The sequence below is a fragment of the Artemia franciscana genome, chromosome 17 (genome assembly GCF_032884065.1).
Source record: "Artemia franciscana chromosome 17, ASM3288406v1, whole genome shotgun sequence".
In the NCBI taxonomy this organism is placed as follows: Eukaryota; Metazoa; Arthropoda; class Branchiopoda; order Anostraca; family Artemiidae; genus Artemia; species Artemia franciscana.
Window position 1 is genome coordinate 2,026,405 of NC_088879.1, and position 13,459 is coordinate 2,039,863.

The window sequence follows — 13,459 nt, forward strand, 5'->3', positions numbered from 1 at the left end:
GGCTTAAAAACATCAAGGAATTCAAACATTCAAAGTCTAGTTGGAGAACCTATTTCTCATACCCGGTCCTTATCAGAAGGTTCTGATACCCGGTTAGTTTCATAAAGGGCGACAGTGTTTTTTTAAAGAAGACATAGCAATGCTATCAAAGCTAGATTGGCTTCGATTTTCTTAAAATTTCTTAGAATAAACTACTACTACTACTACTACTAATAACTCACTGCAGCACCAAGCCGCCTGAGGCCGACACAGCTACGCACACTCCTCCTCCAACCTAATCTATTTAAAGCCTCCCTCTTTACGCCCTCCCGGAAAGTTCCCATTTCCTTTAAATCTTTATTTATGACATCCTCCCAACCCAGACAAGGACGACCTGCTTTCCCTGTAGCCACAAACGGTTAGCCAAAAAGGACAATCTTCGGTAATCTGTCATCCTTCATCCGTAGAACGTGGCCTAGCCTTCTCAACCTTTCTTTCATTATAGCCCTAGAAAGTGGGATTGAACCACATTTTTCGTACAACCTACTGTTTGAAATACGGTCAGTCAGCCGGGTACCCAGAACAATCCGTAGGGATGTCTTAGAATAAAGATTTTCTTATTTGAAATTTTTAGGGGGTGTGATATTTCTATATTTGACTTACCACCATCAACCCAAGTCTTGACATGTAGCGTTTCGTCATAGCCTACTTCTAGGCCAAATGATGAGCCTTCCACATTCTTTTGATTGTTGTGAATTAGTGTTCTCTTCAAAGGTACTTTCATGTCCTTGTCACGATAGATTTCCATATGATAAAGCTCCATTTGTGCTGGAACATCCTCAGATGGATCCTAGAAAAAAGATTGGCCGCTAAGTGATTAAAATCAATTCAGTTTAGTTTATTTACAAACAAAAAAAAATCAACTAAACAACAAATCCCCCCCCCCTAAAAAAGGTAAAAACACGACGTGGGATGAATCTAGTTTTAAATTCATAACGAAATTTGGACAAAAAAAAATACAAGGAATAAAATTTACAAAGTTTATCTTGGATGGACTATTTTTAGCCCAAAGTATTTTATAGTTCCGAAGGAAATGAAATAAGTAGTGATTGGTATCTCCAAAATTACCTCATATCAATGAAGAAGATTAATATAACCGGAAATGTTTAGCAAGCCAAAATGTAATAAATGTAAAAAAAGTAAATGTAATAAAAATAAATATAAAATATAAAAATAAAAAATAAAAATATAAAAATAAATGTAATAAATGTAAAATGTAAAAATCTGAAGCTATGTTACAATGATATTTTTAATTCTTTTCTTTAAGAGCCCTTGCCAAATTTGCCGGGTTTTTTTTTTCAGGGGAAGGGGGTTGTCATGCAAGAGCACTAAAAATAAAACTTCCCACCTCATAATTTTGGCCCTATGTCATTTCACGATTTAGGAAATAACGGAAAGAGGTAGTAAAAGTTCAAGAGGGTGAATGGTAATGTAAGTTGAGGAGTAGGGTGATTTAGGAAAGTAACAGGGCGGGGAATAATACAGAGTTCACTCCTTCTATATTTTATTTAAATTTTGAGACAGTGTTGACAATTAAAAGCCACAAGCTAGGTTGCTGACTTAAAACTCGTGTAGTTAATACAACATCGGGGAGAAGAATAACAAAAGAATATTCAGTTCTAAGATCAGGGGTTCAAAACTGGGGTGCAAAGAGTCTTGGAGGCTGAGAGCCTCTGGATGATATTGGTCTCTACGATGACTTATCAGGGCACATTGAAAAACCTTGTGGGATATTTTAAAGGCACTGCAGATATTGAGCTATAAGATTAAAAGGGATAGGGATATGGAAAAAATGAGAGGCCCCTGGTTTAAAGCAACCACTTTTGACACCACGAGTGGAATGATATAATCGGTAAAAACAAAATCAAAGCGTATGTATAACATATCTCAGAAAAATATATTTTTTTTTTTATTGACAAGATCCAGTCAGTGGTTTAACTAAATTAGTCTTAATAGTAATGGGAAGAAAACCTCCCGAATAATATATCAAATATGCCAAGTTTATTCAGTAGCTTCAAATTTGTAGATAAACTTTAGGGGGTGCTCAAAATAAAAAACTCAAAATTTCAGAGCTTAAAGATAAAGCTAAAAAATATATTTATAGATACTTACCATTACATTATCATCAGACTCTTGTATGAAGGACCCTAGGGGCAGCATTGGATTATATTTACAGTCATGTGGTACTGCAATTTCTGTCACTGAATGGCCAGTCATGAGTGATGCTGTCGGACTATCTTCATTATCAAATCCAGAACCTTCAAAATCTTCATCATCGCTGATAAAATTTGAGGCAACCTTTACATATACCTGCAAAGAATATCAAGTTTTACTGTATGTATGGTAATGTAGTGTACAAACTACGCTGTTTTAAGTAAATTTATTATCTATTCCAAATACTTGAACGATCCTAAGTATACTGAAGAAACTTAAAGAAACGTAAGGATACTCAAGTCCTATATAGCAAGCCTCGGCTGCTACGTGCACACCTTTTATAATAGGAAAGCAAATGTGTTCGAAAAGCAAAAAACTTAAAAATCGCAATCCCCTAGCCCCCCCTCCCATCCCATGAATACACCCTTTATGCGCATTTTCATTGATTTAGGCCAAATTCAAGTTTATCACAGGCCAGAATACGTTTCGCCAGTTACCCTTCAATTTGCTGTCAGGAGGAATGTGTATTACAATTTTAAAAACAGAAACCGATTTATCAGATGATATTTTGTGCTGGGCAGGTGGCAATTACAGAATCTAGCCAAAAATATTGGTGAAACAAGGTACTTAAAGCACTGAATGCGAAGACAAAAAAAAATAAGTAGTCTTGTACAATTGAGTGAATAATAGATGGACAGTAGCTCTTTTGATTTATAGCCTAGACTAATAGAGAAAAGAATTCTTTTCTCTATTATTAGATAAAAGAATCTTAAAATAGATTCTTTTTTGCAGTATTCTCAAATACCTAACTACACTGGAAGAATAATTAATATTCTATTATAAAGAGTGTACCTGCGAATGCTTTTAAGCAATTATCTTACCCTTAAAAGACAACAAATTTGAGCATTAAATAGATAGTCATAAATTTAACATGATACTATAATTACCATCCTTCTTCAATAATTACTGAATTTAATTTATTTCTTGCTTCTTCTCCTCATGATATATTGACCAGATTGCGTTCCCAAAATAACCTCTTCCGTTTTTTTTTTCAGTAATAATATACTACCCGTTACAGCGCCACCGAGTCTGACAAACAAGTGCTCCTAAAAGCTTCTGGTTCTCCTTAAAATTGATGCTCCTATAAGTTCCTAAAACCTTCCCTTGCTAAAAGTTTCTGATTTTGCAGATGTTTTGAGCGCTGAAGATATTCGTATTCCTCCTAAACCATATTTTCGCTGTAAAATTACTGAGTGGGCCAAGTAATATTTCAAGCGTGACCTAATTGTGGATGACAGGTCCATACCTAAAATGAGTTGACGGGGATGGGGTTTAACAAATTCAGCCGTTATATAGCAAAGGATAAATGAACGTCCTGTTGAATTTTCCGACTGGGGGAGGAGGGTTCAAATAGAGTCGAAAGAAAAAAGTAATAGACTTAAATTAAGGAAAATGTGGAACAAGGATGAAAAATTAATTTTTTCCGTAAAGAGGGGGAAATTTCTTTAAGGTAATCACTGAAAAAACATCAACGCCATCTAATTTTCGGAGACACTTAGCATTTTTCAAGCTTTATGATCGTTTTTTGTCAAGAACGGAGATCAGACACATATTACTACACTAATTTTACCGACTACACGAATTAAATTAATTATTAGTATTATTAGACTGAAAGAAAAATGACAATTGTTGCCAAACGCTAGATGGCGTTGAGGGTTTTTTCGTCGACGCTAGTGCCAGTTTTTACTCTTACAAGTTACCCATAATCTTTGCACTAGCTAATAATTGTTTGTTTTTCCGTCCTTTTTTTTTCTGTTTTCGAATAATGCACAAGAAATAATTGTTTATTTTTTCTTCTTCTTCGTTAGAAAAATAACCTTTTTCTTATTTCACCGATGCTATGATCTTTAGCATCGGTACAAGTCTACCCAGTAAATGGAAATACACTGATGACACGTCAATCCTAGAGGTTTTCTAGAAAACAATATAAAGTTGAAAACAATATAAAGTATGTGAAATATTTGATATAAAGTCTAAACCTTGTGTCTGTGGAAACTTATGAATATTTATTTATCCTTTTTAATTCCTAAGCCTCCTCCTAGTCTTATTTTTATCTCAAACCTAGTCTTAAATAGGATACAAGCTAACCTGTCTTTCTTCCCAAGCATCTTTCTTAATTTAGTCAATAATATGCTCCGTATTTATAAATACTCTTTCCTTCAGTCTTTATTGGAATATGCATGTCCTGTTAGGGATTATAGTTTATTTTCTTGTTATATATTTATGCTTTTTTAAGGACGGCCCTTGGACATATGGCCGAAATAGTCATTTTAATTAGTTTTCCACTATCTTGCAAAAATAATTCCCTATTGTTTTTCTTGTTTTTTTGACACATGGTATTTACCAAGTGACATACAGCGATCGCAAATTCTGTCGGTCTGTCTGTGCCAGTTTTGCTAGTTTAGGCATTTCCAGATAAGCTAGGACGATGAAATTTGGCAGGCGTATCAAGGACCAGACCAGATTGAATTAGAAATAATCGTTTCCCTGATTCGACCATTTGGGGGGAGTGGGGGAACGGCCAATTCGGAAAAATTAGAAAAAACGAGCTATTTTTAACTTACGAACGGGTGATCGGATCTTAATGAAATTTAATATTTAGAAGGATATCGTGTCTCAAAGCTCTTATTTTAAATCGAGACCGAGTCCAATGACGTTGGTGGGAGTTGGAGGGGGAAACCTGAAATCTTGGAAAACGCTTAGAGTGGAGGGATCGGGATGAAACTTAGTTGGAGAAATAAGCACAAGTCCTAGATACGTGATTGACATAACCGGAACGGATCCGCTCTCTTTGGGGGAGTTGGGGGGGGGGGGGGTTAATTCTGAAAAAATAGAAAAAATGAGGTATTTGCAACTTACGAACGGGTGATCAGATCTTACTGAAATATGATATTTAGAAGGATCCTGTGCTTCAAAGCTCTTATTTTAAATCCCTATTAGATCCGGTGATATTGGGGGAGTTGGAGAGGGAGACCGGAAATCTTGGAAAACGTGAAAATTGAGGTATCTTTGTCTTACGAATGGTTGATTTGATCTTAATGAAACTTGATATATAGAAATATCTTACGTCTCAAATGCTCCATTTTCAATTCGAATCGAAATCGGGGACATATGGGGTTGGAGGGGAGAAACAGAAATATTGGAAACCCGAAATCTTGGAAAACACTTATAGAGTGGAGAAATCGGGATGAAACTTGATGGGAAGAATACGCACAAGTTCTAGATATGTGATTGGCATAATTAGAACGGATCCACTCTATTTGTGGGAGTTGGGGGGGGGGGGTCTAGTGCTTTGGCAAGTTCGGTGCTTCTGGACGTGCTAGGACGATGAAAATTGGTGGGCGTGCCAAGGACCTGCACAAATTGACTTGATAACAGTAGTTTCCCCGATTCGAGTATCTGGGGGGCTGGAGGAGGAGGAAAAATTAAAAAAAGGTATTTTTAACTTACGAATGGGTGATCGGATCTTCGTGAAATTTGATATTTAGAAGGACCTTGTGTCTCAGAGCTCTTATTTTAAATCCCAATCGTATCCGGTGATATTGGGGGAGTTGGAGGGGCAAACGGAAAATCTTGGAAAATGCTTAGAGTGGAGAGATCGAGATGAAACTTTTTGAGGAGAATAAGCACAAGTCCTAGATACATAATTGACATAACTGGACTGAATCTGCTCTCTTTGGGGGAGTTGGGGGCGGGTGTGTTAATTCGGAAAAATTTGAAAAATTGAGGTATTTTTAACTTAAGAACGGGTATAACCGGATCTTAATAAAATTTGATATTTAGAAGGAACTCATGTCTCAGAGTTCTTATTTTAAATCCCGACCAGATCTGGTGACATTGGGGGAGTTGGAGGGGGAAACCGGAAATCTTAGAAAACGCTTAGAGTGGAGAGATTGGGATGAAACTTGGTGGGTAGAATTAGCAAATGTCGTAGATAGGTGATTGACGTAACCGAACTGGATCCGCTCTCTTTTGGGGATTTAGGGAGGTCCAGCGCTTTGGCGAGTTCGGTGCTTCTGGACGAGCTAGGACGATGAAAATTGGTAGGCGTGTCAGGGACCTGCACAAATTGACTTCATAAAGTCGTTTTTCCCAATTCAATCATCTGGGGGATGAAGGGAGAGGAAAAATTAGATCTTAATGAATTTTGATATTTAGAAAAACTTCGTGTCTCAGAGCTCTTATTCTAAATCCCGACTGGCATTAGGCTTCTGATTTTCCTTTTAAATCAATCTACTGATTCTTAGAATTTTGCTAGAGCTCATGACATATGAGCTCTTGGCTCTTGGCTTTTCCGACCTTGTCACAAGTGCCATATGAGCTCTAAACCCTTGTCGGTGTTTATGATGGAAAGGCAGTGAGGTCTTCGTCGCTATTTATAAAGGCAGAATTCTTTCAAATAAAGAAAAATTTAAGATTCCCACAAAACTCCGCCTCTTTCACAAAAGAAAAGCAGAACTTCTATCTTTTTCTCTTTATTTTGGTCTTTACTTCGAACTTGGTCTCGAAAAAAAAAACAGATGTAAACTATCTGTGAAATAAAAGAAGATACAAGACAAGTTGTAAAAATCCTGAGATTCTGGGAAGACTCTAACCCGAAGACCCTCCCCCCACGTAAGCACCGGCAGTCATATTAGAGTGGCATTAATTTGCACGCCAATGCATAAGCTTGGACCTTATGGTTTTATATTAATTTATTTTAGGATTTTAAACAGCTTTAGACCCTCATTAATCACGCGAAAAAGGGTACATAGATATTTAGGCACAAAAAGAAAAATAAAGTAAAAGTAAAAAAAGAAAATAGCAAAGTATTATATTAGTATGACCCTACTTCGAATTCAGGGATGTCGTTTGGAGGGTGGGGGCAAGAGGGCAGTTACCCCCGCAATAATTTGGAGAAAAAACTATTATATATCCCACGCCCCTAAACTATATGGATATGGACCCCTATTGCATCCCCAATAAAAATGCAGGAGATTCGCCCCCGTCTGGATTGGATAAAAATAAGCAGCTCAAGAGGAAATTCTGTCCCTGGCCACTCCAAGCAAAATAAACCTTAAGAATAAAAACTTGAAACTTCCTAAGGAAGAGTTTTCATCGTTTCATAAGGTCAAAAGAAAAATCTGCCAAAAGCAAGATCGTATCCAGGGTGGATGGGGGGGGGATTCGGGGTTTGAACCTCCTCCTCCCTTCAACAAAATGTCCAACTCGTTAAAACGTAAGAAAACTGCATATAGATAAATTTGGTATGCGTTTTTTTAAAGTTTTTCGTACCCCCACTCTCCAAACAAAAGTCTTGGATACGCTCTTGGTCAAAAGGCTTGAGATTACAGTCTTATTTTCTGGACCAAGAATCTTAATATAGCAAAATGAAGATAATTGAAGATGCTTTATCGTTTTGACTGTAAAATTTAAATCAAAAGTGAAAGGCTCAATGAATAATACATAATGAACAAGTGAACAATAATGAACAAAAACATAAACAATACAAACATAAGCAACATAAACAATAATGAACAAGAATAATAATAATAAATAATGAAGTAATGAACAATAATAAATAATGAACAATAATGAACAATAATGCTCAATGAATAATGAACAAAGACTGAATGAATAATACTGAGCTAAAGGAAAGCAGAAACACTAAATATTATACCAAATTACATTTCTTTTATATCTTCAACGTTTGGTATATGTTTTTCCATTCTAACTGTATCATATGCCTATTGCTTAAGATTATAACGAAAGAAAGCTTAAGGACTTATTTTATGGAATAAATATGAAAGACAAACAAAATCATACTTTTTCACATAATTTTTTTGAATTTACGTGCTTCTTAGGTTGATAAGCTTTAATGGATTACATTCATGTGCAAATGGATCAAATGTGTTGTCACGTTATGTCACGTGTTGGTTTGAATTTTCTGCTTGAAAAAAAAGCCCACTAATATTGACTTTATTCATGTTTTGAAGCTTAACATATTTCTTATCTTCACTATATTTGAGCGAAGTGATTAATCTGCACAAACCCCACATGCCAACGACATATGTTTCGTGTAGTTCTATATACCCTGTCAGATAAAGTATGCCCCAAAAAAGATACTAATACTGAACTTGTGTTTTAAGATTTTATCTTAACCTGCCATAGCTGAGTAAGGGACTATAACAATGACTCCACATGATACAAAACGAAGCTATAACATCCACATGGTTCTGTCACGTGTTGGTCTACACTGTCTACCCGAGAATAAAAAACACTTATGTCAAGGTTATCATTGTTTTCAAAGCTTACCATATCTGACATTTTTTACTTACCATATTTGAGTAGGTGGTTAATCTACCATCAGTTATTACAGTAGCTCCACATGACGTAACAACTGACTTCAAGATCCAATGAGTCCTGTTCCGTGTTGCTTTGCATGTTCTGTCTGAAAAGGTAATTCCAACAATTGGACCCATATCTAAAGGCATTGAGGCGCTCATATGCTTAGGTTCACATTCCAGTTGAATGGCCTCGTGAACACGTTGACTCAGACCTCTGGCATTACCTAAAATATTTATAGTCACTAATGTCTTTAAAGAAAAATTGAATGTATAAATTTAATTAATTAATCTAAATGAAGTGCTCAAAGTAAATAGATATTTGAGACATTGTTTAGACAGTCAGCTATTACAATCGGTTTTTTTTTTTTTTTTTTTTTTTTTTTTTTTTTTTTTTTTTTTTTTTTTTTTTTTTTTTTTTTGTCAGAAGAAATATATAGCCGCCAGTTCCACACGCTGAAAATATGCTGTGGTCAATTGAAAGGGCTTTATTTGGGTGTTTTTTAAGTTTAGATTTTCAATATCTTGAAATCCACATGCATTATGGGAAAGCAGAACGATCGATGGTGTTTTGTTTAATAGGAAGGGTTATAAATATCATTTGGACAACAAGTGTTACACAAGGCACTTGGAATTACTTAGGCTAAAATAGCAGTCGATCCGAACATAGTAATGTCCATCAAATCAGATTGATGCTCCGAAGTTGGAATTCGTCCAAGACAAATGGCTAATTTTTGGCCTTATTTTAATTGGCAAAGGTATGTACAGCAGGGCTATACCCAGGCCCACTCATGGACCCCTAATAATCCCCCACCTTATTTGAATTGGCAAACGGTATGTACAGCAGGGCTACAACCAGTCCCACTCAAGGACCCCCTAATAATCCACCGCCTTATTTGAATTGGCAAACGGTATGTACAGCAGGGCTATACCCAGGCCCACTCATGGACCCCCTAATAATCCCCCGCCTTATTTGAATTGGCAAACGGTATGTACAGCAGGCTATACCCAGGCCCACTCATGGACCCCCTAATACCCTCTCCCCCCTAATAATCATTTTAGAATGTATAAAATACTTTAGAATTTAAGATGCTTAAAATTTTTATAAAATAGGAGAATGATAAATATTCTCATTTAAGTTTTGGTATAAAAAAAAATAGAGCTTCTGTTAACACTTGCCCCTCCCCGCCCAGAAATTTCCTGATGGTGATCTTGCGCTCATTCACTCTTACCCTGTGAACTTTGTGAATGTCAGTAAACTGTTTTAATTGTATGATATTGACATTAAAACAACCATCAGAAATGACAGTGCCGGTTTGAAAGAAAACTGAAGGCCAGTTTTATTAAGAAATTATAATTCCGATACAATCCTCATCATTCCTGTTTAACTGTGTTTTCTTTTAAGGAGCGAAGTTAATTAAAGAGGAACTTACTACACTAACAAGTTCTGAGCCAGATTCATAGCCAAAATTGCATTCTGTCAAAATTCTAATTTAGCCAAAACTTGCAAAATCGCCAAGATTGATCAAACGAGAACTGAAGCTTTATGTAATTAAATAAAAAAACAAGTTTTTTTAAACTACAAGTAAGGAGCGACATTAAAACTTGAAACGAACAGAAATTATTCCGTATTTGAAAGGGGTTGTCCCATCCTCAACGCCTAGCTCTTTACGCTAAAGTTTTTTTTTTATTTTTTTAAAAAGTAGAGTGTGAGAAAGAGTCAAACTTTAGCGTAAAGAGCAAGGCGTTGAGGAGGGGACAACGCCTTTCATATACGGAATAATTTCCGTTCCTAACTTAGAGTAAAAGTAGAGTTCCTTTCTTAGAGTTACAGTAGAGTAAAATGTAAAAAGGAATCCAAAACAATAAAAACGGGAAAATTAGAACAATAAACAGAGTATACCAAGAAAAAAAAATTCCCAACAATATTCAAGTGCGTGCTGTTAGGTTACAGAAAGCGCAATAATAAGATAGTGAACATAGTGAACTTTTGAGTAGCTTCTATCGGTTTTACAATATCAGCATCTTCAATACACAGGAAATATTGTGATTTAGTTGATAAACTAGGAATAGTTTCTGTTCCGCACTTAGAGTAAAAGGCGAAATTACTCATGACAAACCTATTAGCTTAACCATTTATAGAGGAATTGTATAATATATATAAAGTTTGACTCTTTCTCTTAACTCTACTTTTTAAAACAGTAAGAAACTTTAGCGCAAAGAACGGGGCGTTGAGGAGGAAAAGCCCCTTTCATATACGGAGTAATTTCTGTTCGTTTTAAGTTTTCATGTTGCTCCTTACTTTCATTTTTAAAAAAACTTTTTTTAATTAATTTCTGGACGTTTTTGAATTAATGCATGTTTTGATCTTGGCTCTTCGCACATAAATAATTAAAATAAAATTTACATATTAATTAATTGTAATTAATCGGAAGATTTTGAGGAAAAAAGGAGCGATTGAGGATAGGGAGGAGGCCTAGTTGCCCTCCAAATTTTTGATTACTTAAAAAGGCAACTAGAACTTTTAATATTTTACGAACGTTTTCATTGGTAAAAAATATACGTAACTTACAAATTAACTTATGTAACGAACTTCTATATTCGTATGTTTTTATTGCGTACATGAAGGGGTTCTTAACCCCTCGTCGATACCTCGCTTTTTACACTAAAGCTTAAATTTTGTCCCAATTCCTTAAGAATGACCTCTGAATCACAAAGGCCGTAGAATAAATAGTTGAAATTACTAAAAAGGCTTTAGCGTAAAGAGTGAGGTATTACGAGAAGGTAAACCCCTCATATGCGTGATAATTCGTTTTAAGCTTTAATGCTGCTCCTCAGTTTCAGTAGAAAAAACTTTTCATATTTATTTTTTCATTGTTTTTTAAATAATCCTAGAAAATTAAGCGCCACCTTCATTGAAATTCTCTTCCCCCATGAAAAGGTCCTCCAAGGAAATATCCTCCCACGTAACCCCCCCTAAACTCTCCCCCTAAACCCAAAAAATCCTGTTGAAAACGTCTGTACGCTTACCAGTAACCATTACTATATGTAAACACAGGTCAAAGTTTGTAACTTGCAGCCCCTCCCATGGGGACAGCGGGGAGTAAGTCGTCCCCAAAGACATATTTATTAGATTTTTCGACCATGGTGAATAAAATGGCTATCTCAGAATTTTGATCCGGTGACTTTTAGGAAAAAATGAGCGTGGGAGGGGGCCTAGGTGCCCTTCAATTTTTTTGGTCACTTAAAAAGGGCACTAGAACTTTTAATTTCCGTTAGAATGAGCCCTCTCGCGACATTCTAGGACCACTCAGTCGATACGATCACCCCTGGGGGAAAGAAACAAACAAACAAAAAACAAATAAACACGCATCCGTGATCTGTCTTCTTTCAAAAAAATGCGAAATTCCACATTTTTGTAGATAGGAGCTTGAAACTTCTACTATAAGGTTCTCTGATACGTTGAATCTGATGGTGTGATTTTCATTAAGATTGTATGACAATTAGGGTGTGTTTCCCTATTTTCTAAAAGGAGGCAAATTTTCTCAGGCTCGAACTTTTGATGGGTAAGACTAATCTTGATGAAACTTAGATATTTAAAATCAGCATCAAAATGTTTGATGTAACTATTGGTATCAAAATTCCATTTTTTAGAGTTTCGGTTACTATTGAGCTGGGTCGCTCCTTACTACAGTTCGTTACCACGAACTGTTTGATTAAACATTGCGACAAATAAAATAAAATAATTTATTTATAAGAAAATATTTACTTTAACAGTATTTTTACTTAGCTAATAAAAGGCAATTTAATTGCTAAACATACTTGATCCAAAAAAGTTAAAGAATAATTTTTGGAACCTTACCAAGAACAATTTTGCAATTGAGCCTCAGAACTCATTGAGTCTGAGGCTTGTTGCCAATAAATTTAAGCACGCTGTAATTGAATGCTTTTATAGCAGACACGTACACACGTGGAAAAACGAACATTCGAAAATTACCAGTCAAATCCACTGGATTTTTTTTTTTTTATTTAGACCACTTTTTGTTATTATTTTTTTTCCGGACTCATCTTTGGCCTATTTCCACCTGAGAGCTACAATAGCCTTCTTTTTTTGTTGTTGCTATTTCAAAAATATGAGCTTTCAGGCGGTACCTCATTTTCGTCAATGTTGTCCCGTTAAACCGTGAAAATAAATAAACTAAAGTAATTAGTTAGATTTTACAACGCTTTTCGTCATTACAAAATCCAACACTGGATATAGGTCGCAATAGGTCGCAAAAATACATCAAAATTACTGCCTGTGCTTGACAATTCCATAAAAAGGACAGAAAAAAGAGGAATAACATGATTCCCCGTTCACTGCCCGTGTCAAAACATTCCCCCAGTCTTGACACTCTTGCCCCGAGAGACATCTACTGAGAAAAAGACAATTTCACTTTCCAAGGAAGCCCAAGCCTTCTTAAGCTGATTGGTCCCATATGCCGCTGGCAGGGGCGTATTCATCGGGCAGGGTAAGGTTTTTTGCCCCCCCCCCTGCTCCTAAATTTTTGTCCGACTCGTAAAAAAGGCAAAAAAAAGGTATGTGAAGAATTTTTTTATGTGTCTTTCAAAGCTTTTTTGTAACCCCCCTCCCTGAAAAAAAAAATCCTGGCTACGGGCCTGGTCATGAGTTTATCATTTTTTGCTCATATTTCATCCATATTTATCCATCTTGAATTTGGCACCCGCAACTACTAAAAACCACCCAACTACATATGGTGGAACTCTTTTTTTATAAATCAAAGTCTCAATTTTTCCAAATTCTTAAGGCAAATATATTTTTTTTAAATTCTTCATTCATGCAATTTCGTTCTGACTGGCTCTGGATATTTAACCATTTACAA

General features: G+C 35.8%; 1 protein-coding gene across 1 annotated transcript in view; it reads right to left on the bottom strand.

Annotated features, from left to right (window-relative positions):
- LOC136037733 (transforming growth factor beta receptor type 3-like) overlaps window positions 1-13,459 on the bottom strand; it is a 167,412-nt gene that overhangs the window by 10,782 nt on the left and 143,171 nt on the right. The window contains exons 8-10 of the mRNA XM_065720508.1: window positions 8,571-8,803; window positions 2,152-2,349; window positions 643-829 (exon numbers count right to left, since the gene is read on the bottom strand). Of these exons, the coding sequence (XP_065576580.1) occupies window positions 643-829; window positions 2,152-2,349; window positions 8,571-8,803 (618 nt within the window). The remainder of the gene's footprint in view (window positions 1-642; window positions 830-2,151; window positions 2,350-8,570; window positions 8,804-13,459) is intronic.